Genomic DNA, 21,298 nt, shown 5'->3' on the forward strand with positions numbered 1-21,298 from the left:
ATGTCACAAGGATCTGTACACAATTCCTGGAAGCTGAAAACAGCCCAGTTCTTCCATGGCCTGCATACTCAGACATGTCACCCATTGAGCATGTTTGGGATGCTCTGGATCGACGAGTACGACAGCGTGTTCCAGTTCCCACCAATATCCAGAAACTTCATACAGACTTTGAAAAGAAGTGGGACAACATTCCACAGGCCACAACCAACAGCCTGACCAACTCTATGCGAAGGAGATGTGTCACGCTGCATGAGGCAAATGGTGGTCACACCAGACACTGACCGGTTTGTATCAAGGTACAGTATCTATAACCAACAGATGCATATCTGTATTCCCAGTCATGTGAAATCCATAGATTAGGGCCTATTGCATTTATTTCAATTGACTGATTTCTTTATATGAACTGTAACTCAGTAAAATCTTTGAAGGTGTTGCATGTTGCATTCATATTTTTGTTTTTGTTCAGTGTAGTTTGAGTACAATCCTAAACCGCTGAATGTTAACATGGCAATGCTAAAATCCAATTGAGCCTGATGAGAGCGACTCCCTCCATGCCATGCTCAGAGGGGGGTCGTAAACATTTACACTAAGAGCCTATCCAGTGCACATGGTTGGTGTGTGCCAGGCCACCACGGTATCATCGAATGCTGTGTCTAGAGTCGCATATTTTCTCATTCAGGCCCGTCCTGAAAAAAATTGTAGGAATCACACCATCAATTTATGAAGAAGCCGTCCAAATGTGACAACAGGCTTATGCTTAATGGAGAAAATAGAGCTAAACATTGTTAAAACACCCCTAGACCCACATGGTTAGGGAGAGCTGCGATGCACCCTACTGTGATCTGGGAAAGTGATGTTGGTGTGCTTCCTCCTCCATGAGGGCCGCACCGTTCTTCCTGATTTGAAGCCTTTTTGAAGTCTGTTTCCTGCCATAGCATGCCAACACTACAACCACATTAGCTAATGCTTTCCACAAAAGGAAGAAATTCTAAATCAAATAAGATTTATTTCTTTATAGCTTGTGCGAACTTACATGGATTTACAAACCAACGATTTCGGAAACAACCGCTATTATCAAAATGTTACATATTTTCTTTTGTCTATTTGTAAATTTTAAATTGAGCATACTGGGGGTGGGGGCGCTACACCATTCCAATTAAAAATAAATCAATAGCAGTAAAGAGCCTTTTTCTTTGGTCTCTTAACGTTCAATGTTTTTGGTGTAGTACAATGAAAATCTCTAATTAAATGTTCTTAGATAGTGAGCATAGATATTGGCCTACTATATTTCTTGAAGAGCCAACAGGCCTGGTTTTTAAACAGGCAGGTGGTCACGGAGCATATTGAATGACTTGATTGTCCTTGAACTACAGAAGCAGCATTTCCTCCTATGTCCTTAATTAACAGCATTCCAAAGGCAGGCTCGGCTCAGTGACATGATTTACATAAATTAGTGTCCACTGAAATCCCCATATGCAGGTCATTGAGGTATATTCGATATATGATACTCTCTCCAATGCTGCACTTTGAGGTGTTGCTCATCGTGTTAAATGTGTCATATTTTTATGAAATATATTTTTTTTACTATTTTCCATATCTGTCCTGGCTTTACATCTTATATGTGTATATTTTGTAAACCACCAATGCTTTGTATGGGCAAGTATGTCAGTTGTGTAACTGCTATGTTGAAATAACTAAGTGCAGTAAAGTTATTTGGGATCAATCCTTTATTGTTTCAAAACTCTAAATTATTTTACAATACAGTCCTTTATTGTTACTTCCGTGATTTGAATGATGGGTAATGTACAATGTCATCCAATAATGAAACACAGTCAAACAAAGTATTCCTTTCTATATATCAATATTCTATGATAGCGGGAAGTTTTGCGCTGTTCGTTTTTTCTGTATTTATTTTATTTAATAGCACAATTCCTTCCCTTTTGAATGAACAAAAAGCATTGTTTTTGGAAAGTGCATTGTCAATGATTGCAATGATGACTGCTTTCGTCAGTCAGCCAAAATGTACATTTCAGTATTAACTGAGGGCCATACTGCGTCATGAGTAACAAACAGCATTGACTACACTTCCAACTACAACATTTATCTGGATAAGTAAAATCAAAGAAAATATATCAATATGCATGCCATGAACATTCATCCATAAACATTTACAATAAATGTATATTTTCATTTGAATTATATTGCTGATAATGATGAAGTATTTTCCACAAAGAGGACAAATGCTGATAATGAATGAGAACTAAATATATAAACATTCAAATAGTTTTTGTTCAATTAACACACAGGTATTAATGCTTTCTGACAGTGTTTAGGGCCATGCCCTAATAAAGAAATTGCGTTTGGTCCACAACAACAAATACTCTAGATTAAAAAGAAAGAGGGGGTTGGATGAGATGTTGAACTGAAGGCCAAAATAATACCATGATTATGATCTTTCTTTTCATTTTCAAGCTGATAAGAGGTCTATAAATGATGTATGATGTGAGTGTTTAAAACTTTATGCAATATAAATATACATTTCAGCTCATAACTTGGCTGTACTATACTTTCTTGTTCCACGGAACAGCTTTCACCCTGTAGAACTTGGTGCCCAAAGGAACTTTGAACCGGTTTTGAGCCTAAGGTGGGAAACATACACAACATACACGCTCTTAGAAAGTCACCCTTTGATTGTTCATTATTTTATTTCAATTATTGATTACTTGATCTCCTTTAATGACCATCTATATTAAGAAAAGCTACTGTGCTCTACTGCTAGACTATTACAATTCATTACCTATATACTACTATACTTTACCTTTTTCGCCTGGCAATATTCTTTCTCCATAACTTTTCCAAGAACCCACGGCCGTCTCGAGGCTCCTGATGCTGAAGTAAACATAGGATCTGTCAGTGATCGACACAATAAAACCAATGCTCAGTACACAAACTTTGACACGGGTTACTCAAAATCACTTATCTGTCCAAGTTAATAAATTCAACAGTATATACAGTTTGTAAAGAGATACCTGCTTGTTTTTGCACATAACTTGCTCAACAGAACCACATTACACAATAACTTAGTATAATTGTCTATTATATACAACAAAAGTGAAATTGTACATTTTTGTATATTATAACTTTATTCTATTATAACTTAATGGTTTTTAAGAATTGAGGCCTAGAATTAAAAGCCGATGGTGATTTTCTGACCTGGTTTGAGGTCCAATGCCGTGAGGGACTCAGAGTGGAGAAAGTACAGGGTGGGACCCACGGTGAATAGCACATAGTTGTCATGCCTTTCATCTAGGATGATCAGAACCAAGTCGCCAACCTGGAAACTGAAACGGACACAGCGGTCAACCTTCACACAAAATGGTGCTAGATTCTATATACAACAAAAAAAATGAACCCGATATTTTGAGATTAAATACAAATAAAATACTTTGATTTGCTAGAGAAAACGTACAACCACTGAGTCTATATACACTATACATCAGCACTTTTGTGTGTCAATCTTCGTATGCTTACTCTCTGATGGCAATTTTCTCAGAATGCCGTGATGACACCGAGGACATGCTTTGAGACATCTACAAAGAGAGAACGGCAATGGTTGTTAAGAGTGAGATGATAATCTTCTTGACACTGCTGGTCATGGATGCGTTCCTGGCCAAAATGTATACTGACTGATCTTTGCATAGCAGCCATCAATAGTACCGTATGTCGTGCGCCGTGAAATGCACTTGCTGGAACGGACACATATTGGCATGCATTGTTATGCTTTTGTTTAGGTATGTGAGCAATAGTGCTGCAATATGTCAAACTGCCTGTATAATTGTTTTGATGCCCCTTTATCAGAAGGTTTTTGATAGAGGAAGTTACTGTTGCAGCTCAGAAAGCTCCTAGGTCTGCTGAACAGGGATAGAAGCATTGATGCTATTGCCATCTAGTGGTAGTGGGGTAAAATAGCTTGGGGTACACTGACAAAGCCTGTCAAAAGCTAAATGAATTATATCGGCCTATACACCGAGTGTATAAAACATTAGGAACACCTTCCGAATATTGAGTTGCCCCCCATTTAGCCCTCAGAACAGCCTTGATTTGTCAGGGCATGGACTCTACAAGGTTTCGAAAGCGTTCCACAGGGATGCTATCACATGTTGAATCCAATGCTTCCCACAGTTGTGTCAAGTTGGCTGGTAGTGGAGCTCTAATCCTAATAGCTTGTTCCATCTCCTCCCACAGATACACAACTGAATTGAGATCTGGTGACTGGGCAGGCCACTGCAGTAAGCTGAATTCACTTTCATGTTCGCAGAACCATTCCTGTACAATCCTAGCATTATGGGCATGGGGCATTATCCTGCTAAAAAATTCACTGCTGTCATGAAGGGATGCACATGATTAGCAATGATGTTCAGACTTCCTGTGGCTTTCAAACTTTTATCAAGGGGCCCAATGTGTGCCATGAAAACACACCATCACACCCCCACCACCAGTCTGCAACGATGTCACGCGGTATGACGGATGCATGTACTCGTGGTTTTCTCCATACCCTAGTCATCCAATCAACATGAAACAGCAGGAACGGGGACGCAATTTTTAGTTTTTTGCTGAAAGAAGTGGAACTGTGTAAGGTCATCAGCTGCCATACCCCATTCATGTCAAAGCACGACGAGTTATGAATTATTTTATGGGTCTTTGTGCACCAATGTTGTACTGGACTGTCAGTTGACTAACTGTAGCCCGTCTGTTGCTCAGCACAATTCGTGTCAGCCTCCTTTGTCCTCTTCCATCAATGACAGCTGGATGTCCTTTGGGTGGTGGACCATTCTTGATACACATGGGAAACTGTTGAGTGTGAAAAACCCAGCAGCGTTGCAGTTCTTGACACACTCAAACTGGTGCACCTGGCACCTACTACCATACCCCCTTCAAAGGCACTTAAATATTTTGTCTTGCCCATTCCCCCTCTTAATGGGACACAAACACAATCCATGTCTCAATTGCCTCAAGGCCTAAAAATCCTTCTTTAAAATCGGTCTCCTCTTCAACTACACTGATTGAAGTGGATTTAACAGGTGACCTCAATAAGGGTTCATAGCTTTCACCTGGATTCACCTGGTCAGTCTGTCATGGAAAGAGCAGGTGTTCCTAATGTTTTATACACTCAGTGTATATCTAGAAGTAAACAATACACATGGTAACCATGTGAAAAACGAATGTAAAAAAAACATGTTCATTTTTGGGGGGGGGGGGGGGCTAGAATGGTTGGCTTAAACAATCACATGATATTAAAATCAACATTTCCTCCTCCTCTAATCAGCCATCAAAGTTAACAAAAACCTACCAGTCTTTGACTGAGGCGCTTGTTTTCTTCTTCCTTCATATGTAAAGTCTGAAATATGACAGAAGATGTTACAGCTCAAGTCAAATTCTATAACAATCCAACCCCAACTTCATCAGGTTCCATTTCGATGTCACAGAGGCGTCTACTCACCCTCTCAAGTAACAGTATCCGCTGTTTCTCCTCCGACATCATCAGGATGTTATCGCTGATAAAGAGACAAAGGGCCAATAATCAGACCAATTTGGCGACAGCTTTTAACACATTTGACATTCATTCAAACAAATAGTTACTCTGAAAAAAAAAAAAAGATTCAAGAAGCATGAATATGAATTTAAAGTGACTTTTGTTTGAGATGGCAATGATGACTGCTAGCCTGCACAACTGTTAACAGAAAAACAATATAACTTACATTTCCCAATCCTAGCCTCCCTCGCTCTGTTATTTGTCCTCACTTTGTCCATCCTTGTCTGGCCATCTCAAACAAGCACTTTCAACATTCCTTTTTAATCTTTTACACATTAAAACTGACAACATTCTTTGAAAGATTAGAACTTATATTCATAATTTATCTTCATTATCGAATAAGGAGCACCTTCAAAGTACTCACTGTCCTCAGTTCCACCAAATATGTCTCCATACTATATATGTTTAAACAATATTTTGCCAAAGTATACCTGTCAAAGCTTATTTCTATAAAATGACAGATTCATTGTGATGGGAGGGGGTTCTTCTGAAACACTGTTTATTGGACTGTTTATGTTTGGGGGATGCTTACTGCACAGTCACCATGCTGGCCTCCACAGCCGAGTCCACTCTGTCGTCCTCTCTGGTGGCAGCCACAGAGGCCAGTCTGTCTGGGTCAGGGAAGAGCTCTGAGGAGCAGGCTCCAGCCCCAACCTCAACTTCAGTCCCAGGTCCAGGAAATGCTCCAGGTCCAAGTCTAGCCCCGGCTCCAGTGGGCTCTAGAGCTAAGGGGTTAGGGCTGTAGTAGGCAGAGGATACCAGGGCTGTGCCGCGCAGCCGGTTCAGCTCCTCCTCCAACTGCTTCTTCTCCTGCATGACGATGGCCCGGTCCTCAGACAGCATCTCTATCAGACCTGAAGACACAAAATGAACATATCAGGATACATTTTGAATTTTTACCTTTATTTAACTAGGCAAGTCAGTTAAGAACAAATTCTTATTTTCAATGGCGGTCTAGGAACAATGCCTTAGTTCAGGGTCAGAAAATCACCTAACTGCCTTGTTCAGGGGCAGAACGACAGATTTTTTTACCTTGTCAGCTCGGGGATTCGATCTTGTAACCTTTCGGTTACTAGTCCAACGCTCTAACCACTAGGCTACCTGCTCTAACCACTAGGCTAATGAATGAACTGCAGCACGACTTACTTTCCATACAAACAACAAAATAACCTCTGAAAACAATAACAGCATAGAAAATGCTATCTAGTTCCACCACATCCAGCCCATTAAGTGTTCAAAAGGCAGAAATCATTCTGTTCTCTCATAGTGTCCTAGCTGTACGTGACTGTCGTGTACCTTTGTCCTTCTCCTGCTGCTGGGTAACCTTCCGCAGCTCCTCTGTCAGGTCACTGATGATCTGTTCCTTTTTCAGCTTCTCTCTCATCAGAACAGTGTTGAAGTTAGTCTGGGGAGGGAGGAGGGGGACATGAAGGCTTTCAGACACCTCCCAGGCAATAGAGCAGCAGTAAAACACAACGAGGCAGTCACAGAGGACAAAGAACTACCAGACAGGAGACAATTGCGGCTGAGTGAGTCAATTGAGGGTTGAGTCACGGCTCAGAACAACAGACCTCAATCAAGCCTGCTCGCTTTACCATAAGATCTTAGGCTTGGAGGATCACAGGGTTTTAGGCTGGTAGGATAACCTATGATAATACTAATTTATGGAAAAAAGTTACATTTCGTAGTAAATGTTTATATTTGTGGTGCCGTTTTCAATTTGAGAGGCAAAACATTGTGTTCTAACAAATTCCTCCAAGAGGGTCACATAGCCACCTGTATCACATTCCCATTTGGACTGCTCACCAGTAAGATGAGGTCATGAGAACACTGTGTGCTATAATTATGACATACACACACACTGCCTCACAGACCTGATTTCATTTAGGGTCTGACTAAGGCTGCCTCATGGGCACATAGTGGTAGTAGTGAGGTAATGGAGTATTTTTGGCATTTCAGTTGTTGGTCACTTGTAGTCAGTTTGTTTGCAGTTGCCAGTGAATCACAATTAGACCGCCTTAGAAGAAAGGTAATGGGACAAATGCTAAAAAGCTCAAACATTTAGCTAAACACTCAGCTAGAAGCTAAAAAAAAAAATAATGTAGGAAAACCAACTACAGTACAAAGTATAGGAAGTACATTATAGTGCATCTCGATATGGTGCTGCTACTAGATTCAGTGCTGGTCAATATTGACAGAAGAACCCTCTGAATAGGATGTGAGGACTAATCCAACACTGACCTGTTGTTCTGCGATGAGGGAGGTCTTGAGGTTCTGCATCTCCTCGTCCTTCCTCCTCTCCAGGAGCTCCAGCTGGGTGTGCAGGGAGGCTGTCTCCTGCTGCAGACGCTCCTGCAAGGCAGAGTCCAGGGAGAGAGGAGCTCCTGCTTCGGATCCCCGACCCTCTGTCTGCACCTTCGACAACCCTGCCTCTCTGCAGCACACACACAGAGATAGAAAGAGACATAAGTAACAGAGACAAGTCACACACAGTAGACATCAGGTAGGTTAACAGGTCAAATTAAATACTCTTCACAAGTTAGTTTAGGTATGATTCTTGGGCTAAGAAAGTTCCTGGTGAGTTTTTGTCTCGTCTCAGTGCCCATCATTTTATGTTCCCTTTAAATATCCGACAGCATGCAAGCTTGACAAAGCATGCAGTACATGTTATGGTTTACTTAAGTGTTCACCTCTGGGCCTTTTTCAGTGTATACTAAATAGCTATTTTCAGTGTATACTAAAGCTAATTGAAGTCAACACAAGTCTGTGTCATCTGAACTCAGTCGGGGTCTCAACTTACTGTTGAGTTAGAACGCACAAGGGAACATTTCTAATTTGGTTGTGTATCAGTTTTTCCTCTTATGTTAGTCTCTAGCTAGGTCTCCATTCATTTGGCAACCGATTTTCATTCAAATATTCTCAAATCTAGTGGGCAAAATCTAATTTGCAGCTGGGCTGGAATTATACATTATGGCTTTTCTCTTGCGTTTCAAAGATGGTACAAAAAAATACAAAACGTTTTTTTTTCTTCTTCTTTGTATTATCTTTTAACAGATCTATTGTTATATTTTCCTACATTCCATTCACATTTCCACAAACTTCAGAGTGCTTCATTTCAAATGGTACCAAGAATATACATATCCTTGCCCCAGGGCCTGAGTTACAGGCAGTTAGATTTGGGTATGTCCTTTTAGGCCGAAAAAAAAGAAAAGACAAAAATAAAAAAGGGGGCGGATCCTAAAGAGGTTAAGTTTGAAGTACCGAATAAAAATTTAAAAGTTAAGTGTTTCCATCGCATTTTAAACACTACCGATAGTTTTGTCACAAAAAAACCTTTGCGTTAAATAGCAAATGTGCCTACTCTGGTCGCAGATGCTGTGCGGGCAGGCTAGTCTACATGATGAGTTTATAATGGATATTTTTACTTGACAAATGGCAGGCAAGCATCGATTATCGTGTCATCAGAATAAGACCCTCGATATTTTTTTTTTAAAAGGAGCATCAAGTTCATCAACATACACTTTCACCACCCTGTGAAGATCATAACTTATTTCATATGTAGCCTAATAAACTGCATTTCCCGAGTCGTAGCGGGAGGATCACACACCATATCATAGACCCTCCAAGTTGGCCTCGATATGATGGTTATTATATCAATATTTGCACATAAAAGGCATTTTCACTGCCGTTTCTTGCATAATTAATCTTACAGACAAATAGATCCCACCGTGTCGAACAAATAAATTCTGTCGGCATTTATAAAATTGTACCGAAACTTTCTGTTTCCATCACAGCTGTCGTGATTTTTGTATTTTTCATATGCAGTATTACTTTACTCGCATAAAAACTGTGGATGGAAACATGGTTAGTGACAGTCACTCAATTAGCCCATGTCAGCTAACATTTTGTAGATTGGTAAATTAGTCTAGCCAGCTATCTAAACTAAACTTGTAATCATGGACGAATCATCAACCGGTGTCCCCCCATTGATTTTGTTAGTCACTCTCACTCAGATATCCTATATAATAAAAAAATGTAAACATTTCTCTCCACCCTATGGCAAAATGTGTAGAATGACAGGAAATTAGCTATTAAACAAGACATTCTTCACTCCAGCGTATGGCAAAATTTGGAGAATGGACTGAAATTAGCTATAAAATTGCTAAATTATCTCTCAGCCCAATGGCAAAATGTGTAGAATGAACTCTAAAACTAGGCATCTTGTTCGTTACAAGGCTGATTAAATGTTTATTACAAATCACAGTTATCTGTTACCTGGTAACAGTGGTACATGCGTCTCTCTTACCTTTCTGAGGATTGTCTTTCCTGAAGCTCATTTTCAAGTTGTCTAATTTTGTCTAGAAGTCTTTTCTCCATCTCCTCCTTTTGTTGCTCAAAGTCTTTGAAGGCATCTGGTACTGCAGCCTTCAAGGACTCCTCTTTCTCCAAACGTTCCTGGGCTGCTTGGGTGTCCTGCTCTAATCTTTTGGTGAGCAGATCATTTTCTGTCTGCAAATCGCAGATAACAGTCCTCAAGTGTTGCTCCTGCTCCTCAAACCTCCTCTGCTGCACTTCCTTATCGTTGAGCAGTGCTGCCGTCTGCAGGTCGAGGTCTAGTTGGAGGTTCTGCAGCTGTTCTGCATGGCTCCTTCCTGCATCCTGGGCCTGCTGCTGCAGGGTGGTCAGCTCGCTGCGGTGCTGGTTCCTCTCTTCCTCGTGCCTTCCCACCAGCTCCGAGATGCACTGGTCTTTCTCCATGCGCATCAGCATCCGGAGCTCGGCCAGGCCCTTCTCGTACTCTTCGTTCTTAGCTTGCAGCTGCCCATTGACCTGAACTAGCTCTTCGTTGAGGGACTGGGTCTCTGCCTCTACAGTGGCCTTCCTCACGTTGGCTTCTTGCTGCCCCTGCTTGGCCTCCTCGTAGAGCAGCCTCACAACCTCCATCTCTGACTCCTTCAGGGCCAGCTCCACCTCCAGCTTGCAGCGTAGGTCAGCCAGCTCGGTTGCCCGGGCCTCCAGATCCCTCAGCTGGCCGTCCCTCTCTGTCAGAGAGGCGGCGTGGCGGTCTGCGACCTCACTCAGCTTGACCCTGTTCACCGTTGCCAGGCACTCCATGGCCTCCTGGTTCTCCCGGGCCAGGGTGTCTAGCTGGGCCTGGTGCTGCTGCCTCATCCTCTCCTCCAGCTCCTGCAGGTGGGACTGCTCGGCCCCCTCCAGCTCCTGGCGGATCTTCTGCTGGCCGCGCTCGATCTCAATGTGGAGTGTCTCCAGCTGGCTGTACAGGGAGTCTCTGGAGGCAGCAACAGTCAGCACCTCTTGGGCCTGATCGCTGATCTTCTGCTCCAGGACCCTGAGCCTCTGAGTGTGTCCGCTCTCCGCCTCGGTCCAGCGCTGCCTCTCAGCCTCGAGCTGGGTCAGCTCCTTCTCCTTGCGCTCCAGCAGCCCCTCCAGCTCCAGCATGGCCCGCTGCACGTCTTTCACGATGTTCCGGTTCACCCGGTTCTCCTCCGTCAGGGCCTGAAGTTGCTTCTTGTGGTCCTGCTGCACAGAGAGGAGCTCGGCCTGGTGCTGCTCCCTCAGCTCCTCCTCCTCCCTCTTACGGATGGTGTCCACCATGTTGCGCACGTCAATGGTCATGGTCTTCAGGGCGAAGCCAAAGTCTCGCTGCTCCTTCAGCACCAGGCCTCTGAAGCGGTACAGGTCATCCTTGACGCTCCGCAAGTTGGCCTGGGACTCCTCGGCAGCAGAGCAGTACTTCTCGATGCTCAGCTTCAGCATAGCCACCTTGGAGTTTTCCCTCTCTAAGGTGGTGGTGTCATGCATGCGCTTGCTGTCGATGGCGTTGATGACCGACGAGTACAGCGACTCCACCATCATCTCTGGGCTGGTGGGGTCGCTGATGGGGGTGGGCGAGTTTTCGATCACAAACTCGTTGACCGCCGACAAGAAGTCTGACTCGGGGCTCTCAGCCAGGGAGTCCAGGTCCAGGGAGCCAGCCTGCTGCAGGACGGGGTCCATGTTGGGGTGGCCAATTGTCTCGAAGTCAAAAGTTTGGGCATCGATGCTGTCCGGGGACAGGTCCTCCAGGGCGGTGGGGCCAGGGAGGGGCTGGCAGGGGGGCCCCGGGAGACTGAGAGAAGAGGGGGTCTTGGAGGAGGAAGTCCCTGGGGTGCTGTCGGACCGTGGGGTAACCGCTGCCGTGGATCTCTGAGCACTCTGGCTGCACGACCCCTAGAGGAACAGAAATAAGAAGGGGAGTGAGTGGAGAATATGCAATAAAGGGACAGTGTTTACTGTGCTTTTAGATAGCTGCCATTCCATATTCCACTGTAATTTGTTATTACCCTTTGTTCGCTCAGTAAATCGGTGATAGTTTGAGACATCTCGTCCACACTTGCAGCTTGAGAAGCAAGGACCAACTGCTGAAGCATCTCCACATGCAGATGCAAAGGCTCAAAATCACACAGTGTTGGAACCCTGGGGGAAAGAAACATGGGACTAACTTTAATCAATACGAAATGGACAGTCTCCCAGGGCTATTGCACTGAATATTGCAACAGAGAATACAGCCAAGTGCTCACAAGTAAACTAATCATACAGGTAGTAGGCCTGTTACAAGTTGGGATGCACACTGGAAATGATTATATTACTCAAATAATATCCTGACATTTTTTCAGATATCCGGATAGTAGAAATTCGAGAAAGAACGATTTTTGGGCTATTCACTCTCATAATGAAGCAAATGCACATGCCAGAGGTAAACAGTGGACATGATGCTTTTCTCAGGTAGTTTGGCTAACAGCGAAAGAGAAGTCTGATTTTCACCACGATATAACGGATTCTCTTCCAAAAAGGTTTTCTGTTGAGTGTTTCTCATTGATCTATGTCAGGTATTGTGGAAACTCCATTAGGTGAGCGCCTGTAATTGCTATTTGAAGTGTGGGAAAAAGCATACCGGTGTCAGGGCAGCCTTGAGGGCAGTAACTCAACGCACCGTAATAGAAACTACATTAACCCATTACACGCGTGGGAATTGGCCTATAGGGATAGGGCTAAATTTAAAAAAAAATCTTACAGAAGAAATATGAAAAGCATATGACTGTGGGAAAATTATTAGACCAAAGGCGAGGACAACAGTTCACCTGACACAAGACTGAATCCAAAACGTAACACTGTTGATTTTATGTGAATTTTAAATTTATGTAAGTTTCACCGCATTTGTAGATAACGAAATCTGAAAATACTATGGATACATTCCACAGCAGGTTGGTGGCACCTTAATTGGGGAGGACGGGCTCGTGGTAATGGCTGAAGCGGATTAAGTGGGATGATATAAACTACATCAAACATGTCTTCCATGTGTTTAATGCCATTCACGCCGTTTCAGCCATTATTATGAGCCATCCTCCCCTCAGCAGCCTCCACTGATACATTCAGTAACATGATAAAAATGTTCCTGGAAAATGTCAGGTAGGTGCAACATAAGACAAAAAAAATGACAAGGGTTTGAGTGAGAGGACTAACTGCTGTCTCCAAGTGGCCATACTCCTCTCCAAAGTGGACACAGTTCCTAAGTCATTTCAATGCACTTTTATGACTAAAAAGAGTCTTCAAATGTACGGTCCTTTTTTGAGCTCTCTCAGCTGTGCCATTGAGGAACTAGAGAGCAGACTTGTAGTTGTTTGGACCACAACCCTGCATTCCCACCTTCACACAATTACTGTTGTTGTTTACACAATGCAAAAACGGTCCATTATAAATTGCAATCTGGGTCAGGTGGGCATCATTTGAAAGCCTGTTCTACTGCCAACATAGCTAAACTATAAAATACGATATTACAGTGTTCGGCTTTAACAATGAAATTCAGGGAAACAGATAATTTTGGTGCGCATAGAAAGGAGTGATGAGTGCATAGAGGTGCGTGAGCAGGAGAGAATTTTCTTCACAAGAGACAAACGGGCTCATTCTGTTCAGAACAACCAAGGGTATGGCGCCATGTCATCTTGTAACTGTACATCAAACAGTAATAATAAACGTTGACAATGTACATGACATGAGTTTTTGATATGGAAATACGAAGTGCACATTTGGACTCAGTGTTTGGCATCAAAGCAGTATTTACTATAATCCTCAACATCTCATCTTTAAAAAATACATAGTCCTCTTCATTTACAGCATTTCCAAACTCAGACAAAACATTTGCTAAAATTGCCCAATTAAGCGGGAGGGATGGAGGCAACTTCTTGCCTCGCTAGGTGCTCAAGTTCAGAATGGCTGTCAGTCAAAGTCCATACAGCGCTGTGAAGTGCAGAGCTCTGACGTCATGTAACGCATGTTACTGTACAGCCACTGAGTTCCAATTTAGGTGTTTATCAGAGCACAAATCTGCCATTTTCAATATGTATAGGGGTACGAGTGTAAAGGTTTAAAAGTTTGTTTTATTAAATGTACAATTTAAAATGTCATGGCATAAGGTGAGGGAAAAAGTATTTGATCCCCTGCTGATTTTGTATGTTTGCCCACTGACAAAGAAATGATCCGTCTATAATTTTAATGGTAGGTTTATTTGAACAGTGAGAGACAGAATAACAACAAAAAAATCCAGAAAAACGCATGTCAAAAATGTTATAAAATGATTTGCATTTTAATGAGGGAAATAAGTATTTGACCCCTCTGCAAAACATGACTTAGTACTTGGTGGCAAAACCCTTGTTGGCAATCACAGAGGTCAGACGTTTCTTGTAGTCGGCCACCAGGTTTGCACACATCTCAGGAGGGATTTTGTCCCACTCCTCTTTGCAGATCTTCTCCAAGTCATTAAGGTTTCGAGGCTGACGTTTGGCACCTCGAACCTTCAGCTCCCTCCACAGATTTTCTATGGGATTAAGGTCTGGAGACTGGCTAGGCCACTTCAGGACCTTAATGTGCTTCTTCTTGAGCCACTGTGTTTTGGGTCATTGTCATGCTGGAATAACCATCCACGACCCATTTTCAATGCCCTGGCTGAGGGAAGGAGGTTCTCACCCAAGATTTGACGGTACATGGCCCCGTCCATCGTCCCTTTGATGCGGTGAAGTTGTCCTGTCCCCTTAGCAGAAAAACACCCCCAAAGCATAATGTTTCCACCTCCATGTTTGACGGTGGGGATGATGTTCTTGGGGTCATAGGCAGCATTCCTCCTCCTCCAAACACAGCAAGTTGAGTTGATGCCAAAGAGCTCCATTTTGGTCTCATCTGACCACAACACTTTCACCCAGTTGTCCTCTGAATCATTCAGATGTTCTTTGGCAAACTTCAGACGGGCATGTATATGTGTTTTCTTGAGCAGGGGGACCTTGCGGGCGCTGCAGGATTTCAGTCCTTCACGGCGTAGTGTGTTACCAATTGTTTTCTTGGTGACTATGGTCCCAGCTGCCTTGAGATTATTGACAAGATCCTCCCGTGTAGTTCTGGGCTGATTCCTCACCGTTCTCATGATCATTACAACTCCACGAGGTGAGATCTTGCATGGAGCCCCAGGCCGAGGGAAATTGACAGTTCTTTTGTGTTTCTTCCATTTGCGAATAATCACACCAACTGTTGTCACCTTCTCACCAAGCTGCTTGGCGATGGTCTTGTAGCCCATTCCAGCCTTGTGTAGGTCTACAATCTTGTCCCTGACATCCTTGGAGAGCTCTTTGATCTTGGCCATGGTGGAGAGTTTGGAATCTGATTGATTGATTGCTTCTGTGGACAGGTGTCTTTTATACAGGTAACAAGCTGAGATTAGGAGCACTCCCTTTAAGAGTGTGCTCCTAATCTCAGCTCGTTACCTGCATAAAAGACACCTGGGAGCCAGATATCTTTCTGATTGAGAGGGGGTCAAATACTTATTTCCCTCATTAAAATGCAAATCAATTTATAACATTTTTGACATGTGTTTTTCTGGATTTTTTGGTTATTATTCTGTCTCTCACTGTTCAAATAAACCTACCATTAAAATTATAGACTGGTAATTTCTTTGTCAGTGGGCAAACGTACAAAATCAGCAGGGGATCAAATACTTTTTTCCCCTCACTGTATCCTTGTAGGTAAAAATGTCATTACAAGACATGGTTATTTCTTTACTATGCACATGAGGGAAACCATGGCCTACCTGAGGAAAGGCTGCACCTCTGTAGGACAACAGGTCTTTAAGTACTGCAGGTCACCAAGGGAAATATCTGGAAGCTCAAAGTCAAACTTTCTGGGCTTTCTTGTCTACACAATAAAAGAAAGAGACAACAAAAACAAGAGAGAGATGGGTTGGATTATAATATTTTGGAAATGAAATAGACATTCATAGTACACAGTAAGTGACTGACTACTTACGCAAAATGAAGTGGGGGGCCATGAGTCAAGTCCTCTAAACAACCGATTTCGGAGAAAAGATTTCCCTGCAAAGAGGATCACAAAGCTCAGCTGTTGGGTTTGAATTAATGTATGTTCATTTCAGAGGGGATACTTGTTTAAAAAAAAATAAAAAAAATTCACCAAATAGGACTTTTAAAAACTGGAACTTACTGAACAACTTGCCAAACGTTTCCCTTTTATACTTCTCAGTCTCATAGAGATGCTTTCCATCCTTCACCAGAGCACAGGCCCACTGAGAAGAGAGATAACAGAAGAGCACAATTGACACCATTTTTCATCCAATTGTTTGAAGAGGTTGAGGCTTGTGTTACAGTAGGTCTGCATGTAGGGACTGAAGAGAGACGTGGGTTGGCCTTGGGTTTTGAAAAGGGGTCATGAGTGGGTCCTGTGCTCTGACTGACCTCTCTGTAGTGGCCGATGAAGAGCTTCCTGCGGACCACCTCAACCACAGCCAGGCAGTACATCTGAGGCACGGTGCTGAGGGCGTCCACCACCCGGACTCTCTCCATCAGCTCGGTCAGCAGCCTCAGCAGGGCCTGCAGCTTCTCCCCATCCTGGTCCGCGTGCAGCATCACGTAGCAGCACCATCTACATTCACAGTGGTTAGGGTCAGTGTTAGCTTAGCTTGCATATATAGAAAAGTGATTTACATGGCTTGTACATGACCACTTATTGGAGTGATTTTGAATTTATTGGAGTGATTTTGGTTTGCTGCATTGCTCAAAGGAATAAAGATGACCCAAGAGAGACACAGAAATAAGAAATGAGAGGAATTAACAGATGCCTTACTTGAGACGAACTTGTAGGTTGTTCGCCAGCTCCTGTTTGGCAGTGGTGCACTTCTGTTTGATGTCCAGCAGCTTCCTGTGGTTGGTCAGCATGATCATCAGCTGATTGGCGTGACTGAGACACAGGTCAGGCAGCACGGACGTATCCTTCAGGTTCTCAGCACGCTTCTGATTGGCCAGAAATCCCTAATAGCCAACAGATAGACAAGTGAGTTTAGTTTTATATATTTCATTCACACATTTTCAGCTGGATTGCATTATACAGTACATCATACAGTATGTGAATGAATAGGCACATTTTATACAGTGTGTTATTCACCATTGATATTACATCATTTAGATGTAACACCTTATTTTGCCTACCTGAGCAAGTTCCTTCTGTTCATTGACCAACTTTTTACAGCTCGCTATCATTTGGTCTAGAGCGTATAACCTGTCCTCAAGTCCTTTGATGGCTTTCATGTTCTGATTATCCAGTTTGGCAATCGTGTCTCGACATTCCGCTAAGAATGGTTGAATGACCCGTGGGTCGAGCTGAAACAGAAAGGACATTTACATTATGGTTCCATTTTGTCTGTGTTTCTTTGCATTTTATAACCAAGAAATATCACTGAATAGACTCTCATGAAATAAATTTACACCCAATGTTGATACATTTAGTAGTCATGGCAAGGCCACTGACAGAGACCAATTCAGCCACACAGAAACAAAGAGACAAACACAACAGAGAAGACAGACAGAAACATACAACAGCGACTCACCCTATTGATGGAGTCAAAGCATTTCCTCACGACTGATTCAACGTCATTGGGCCTGTCTTGAACGTTGATCCAGTCCAGCAGTGTGACGTTGAAGGACAGGGGGTTGACCCTCTCTGGAGAGTCTGCCTCTTGCAGGGCTGCCCTCAGCCCACTACTGTCCGTCATCTCACTGCTTTCCTGGCCTTCGGCGGTGTCGGGCGAGCACCCAGCCCCCGGAGCAGAGAACGATGCAGGTAGCTTGGTGGGGGTGGGGCAGAGCACCGAGTCGGTGGACTTCTCCTCCACGGTCTCGTCAGAGTCCTTGTTTGGAGTGGAGCAGGACTTCTCTATGCATTCTTTGTAGCTGTGGCGGGTCAGACACTCCAGCAGGGGGATCTTGGCCATGACTGAAACTGCTGTCCCCAGTCTAAAAAAGTACATGTCAAATGTCAGTTCACACCCATAGAATTTAGATCTTTGGATACCGCTCACATGTGGCACGGTATTTGGATACAGATTAATTAAGGCAAGTGTGGCACAGAGGAGAGAGATAGGAAACGTAATTAGCTGATGATTCCACACGTGCCAGTGTGGTACGCCACACACCTGCAAAAAACTCTAACCTGAAAAGGCACATTATCTCAGAGAAATATGTATTTAACCTGAATAATTAATTGAAATTTAACCTATTGACTGTACTGTCACAGCAGGACAATCCTTCCATATATTTGTTTCATTCATTCCCCACCCACCCCTTTCAAATTGCACTGAACTTAATATTTATGCAGGGGGTCACTTACCTTGTCAGTTTCAATTTGATATCCTCAAAGTCTTGTTGATAATTAATGTACGCCGTGTCAAATTTCCACAGTAGCTTCTGATAAGACAGGGTGCAGTCATCCAGGTTGGCCATGATGGCAGCCCAACCTTGGTGTTGGAGGTGTTCATCGTGAACCAGGCGTTCGCAGAAAGAGCAAAGTTTCTTGGCGACTTCAAACATTTCCTGGAGAAGCAAAAGAACGGTATTCAGAAGTTAGAACACACTAGAAATTACAAAACAATCATAAGTTCCATTAGCTTTCCTTTTCACATTACATTATCATATCCTATTTAATGTTGTAGCATGATGAAACAAGGTACAGCAACATTGATGGCTTATTTTGAGAAAGTAGGTTCTGCACCAGAACAAACAAAACAGTTACCACAGCAAGTTGTGTTCGCGAGGCAACGGTGTGAAAGACTGCTGGCATCATTAGTGACTCCTCCACCTTGAGCTCCATCTCATTCTCAATAGAGAAGGTGGTTTTAGGGATCGTCGGAGCCCGGTCACACAAAATCATCTCTTTGTTGAACAGGAATATGGGGTTGGTGTCCTGGGCAAAAAAAACAATCTGTCAAGGCACTTGAACACGTCTGGAATAACAACGTTTTCTTTTTTTCAACATCTTGTACAGTGGCTTCAGAAAACTGTCACCAAAATTGTTTACGTCAAAACCACCTCATTTATGCAACACAATCGTTATAAAAAAACAAACAATCATTCCAAATGATGCAAACTTACAGTGCCGGCACTGTAGCTGCAGACTCTCCTCTCTGCAACCATACACTCCCCTCCATTGACAACCAGAACTTGATGCTGGGTTGCAATCTTGTATTTGACCTGGATGGCATGTTTGAGGTCCAACACTCTGCAAGAACACATGTAGGCTATATGATCAAATTCAGACAACTTTTTGATTTCAGCATAAATTACATTTTCTGTTGAGACTGAGATAAATTCAAAATGGATGTAGGTAATCTGAAATATTAAATAATTGGCTCTTACGTTTGGACAGCAAGCTCTGTGTCAAATGCCAGAGTGCTTCCATTGTTGACCTGGAACACATACAACTTCATGTTGAATCCTCCAGCGATCGTCACACTCCTTTATCTTGATCATTTAGTCATTCAACACCATCCTGTGTAAGACAAAAAAGGTACAATAAGTATTGACTTTTGGTTGTGACTGTATACTATTCCCTACTGGAAGCTACAAGGTCCACCAAATACATTTATTGACACATAAACCACATCTAACGTTAAGTGGCCTGTATCACATAAGGCTTATCCAAAACATAAACAATCAAACATACTTGTTACAAAAGACTTTGGAATAATTTGCCATTTACCTAACTAACGTGTAACTTCTAGCTACATGAGATTGTATACACGTGTTTTAGCAATGTATTTCAATATTTTCAAAAGTGAGAACTGAAAAGCAGCCACACACGTGGGGCTTCTAGCCTAAACTAGTTACTTGAACTCAACCATATACGTTTTACTCCAATTTTAGAGCAGCTGGCTAATTGTAACATTAATATATAGACGTTGCTGCTTTGCCCAGCAAAATGATTCTCAGGAAAAATGTAAATGGACACACTCACTATAATATATAGGCAGTCAAGTGCTGTAGCTAACGTTACAGGCTGAGTCATGTTGGCTATTAAATTAGCTAGGTTAGGTAACAAGCTAGCAAAAGCTAACGTCGGCGAACTAGCATTCTAAGTCAGCTGTTCACGTTGTAAACAAGAGAACGCCTTTCTCACCTTGAAACTTGGCTAAACACTATCACAAACAATGGCTAGCTGACAGCTAAATTAGATAATTTAATGACATTCTGCTGTTTGGTCGGCCCCAACACAACACACGTAAAAGTATTGGGAAATACGCCCTATGTCAATGAATGCGCTGTAGCAATCTAACGTTCGTTGGCTAGTTATCGAATGTGGCAAGTACCTGCGGGGAAAGCTAACGTTAGCTAATGGACACTGTCGGTGGCTAGAAAGCTTTAGTTCGCTAGTACTTTATGTGCTTGCGTAACTTAACGTTAGACCATTAGCTAGCTAGTACTAGCCAGCTAGCTAACGTTAGCTAGATGGACAAAGGAAAGACGATGCAAATATAACATACATCGATTACTATCGACATAACTAGCTGGTTAACGAATTAACTAATACATGTCTAGTTTAAATCATTTAGTTTCCTCTGACAGTTTTAATAGCTGGCTAGACTAAAGCAGTTTCTCATCAACTTAGGTAACGTTAGCTAGTTTAGCTAACTAGCCATATTTTTCTTGTAAGTTTACACCCATGACAGTGAAGCCGTCAGTATTTACAAAAATGTAATTTCATATGACTGACATGTCTAGCAATGAGAAACCAATTCTTACCGTTGTTGTTTACTCCAATCCTTTCCCCCGCCTTGGCGAGCTAGTTGGCTAACTTGGTTTAGCTTGAATGGCATAGCGCAAACGCTAGCTAGTTTTAGAAAACTAGCCGAAAATGTTGTTACTTAGCTATGATGTATGATTATCTAGTCTTTAATGTAGCTGACTCAATCTTAGTTTTTACGGTCGATTCATATTGCTATCTACACATCTTTCTGGTTTCTCATTTCGCTTGTCACTGATCTATGTTCTTCGCCATGGGTTGTGTAACACCAGCTAATGTTTATTTCAAGTAGCTAGCAAGCTAACACCCTATTCTGCAGCTAGCTGTGTTTTGTTGTTGTGCTCATCGTCACTGCACAGCGAGGTGCATTCTGGGAGAAGAACAAGTAATGGCTGTGTTTTGGTGCAACATGGAAGGGGTGTGGTTTGTCCAAATGCAGTAGAGAAGGGCCCATAATAGTACAAAGGATACAATAGTATTTTTTAAAATTAATTATTAATTAATTAACCCACCAAATTGAACATCCACGACAAACATTTCGCTACACCCACAATAACATCTGCTAAATGTGTAGGT

The 21,298-nt window shown here is 42.6% G+C and overlaps 1 protein-coding gene across 2 annotated transcripts; it reads right to left on the reverse strand.

Annotated features, from left to right (window-relative positions):
- Positions 1-1,709: 1,709 nt before the first annotated feature.
- On the reverse strand, positions 1,710-21,089 carry rb1cc1 (RB1-inducible coiled-coil 1). 2 transcript variants are annotated; one of them, XM_014191162.2, is made up of 23 exons: positions 20,722-21,089; positions 19,339-19,471; positions 19,075-19,201; positions 18,716-18,886; positions 18,314-18,516; positions 17,535-17,940; positions 17,137-17,307; positions 16,775-16,959; positions 16,387-16,573; positions 16,136-16,217; positions 15,944-16,008; positions 15,729-15,832; positions 11,938-12,070; positions 9,900-11,824; positions 7,835-8,027; positions 6,890-6,998; positions 6,126-6,447; positions 5,501-5,555; positions 5,351-5,398; positions 3,532-3,590; positions 3,214-3,341; positions 2,819-2,889; positions 1,710-2,639 (listed from the first exon to the last, which is right to left on the reverse strand). In XM_014191162.2, the coding sequence occupies exons 2-23, from the start codon at positions 19,407-19,409 to the stop codon at positions 2,562-2,564; spliced, it is 4,893 nt and encodes a 1,630-aa protein (XP_014046637.2). In that variant the 5' UTR covers positions 19,410-19,471; positions 20,722-21,089; the 3' UTR covers positions 1,710-2,561. The 2 variants fall into 2 exon arrangements, with proteins under 2 accessions (XP_014046637.2, XP_014046635.2); XM_014191160.2 differs by having other exon boundaries at positions 2,819-2,907.
- Between the last annotated feature and the right edge of the window lie 209 nt (positions 21,090-21,298).

Source organism: Salmo salar, chromosome ssa03 (genome assembly GCF_905237065.1).
Source record: "Salmo salar chromosome ssa03, Ssal_v3.1, whole genome shotgun sequence".
NCBI lineage: Eukaryota > Metazoa > Chordata > Actinopteri > Salmoniformes > Salmonidae > Salmo > Salmo salar.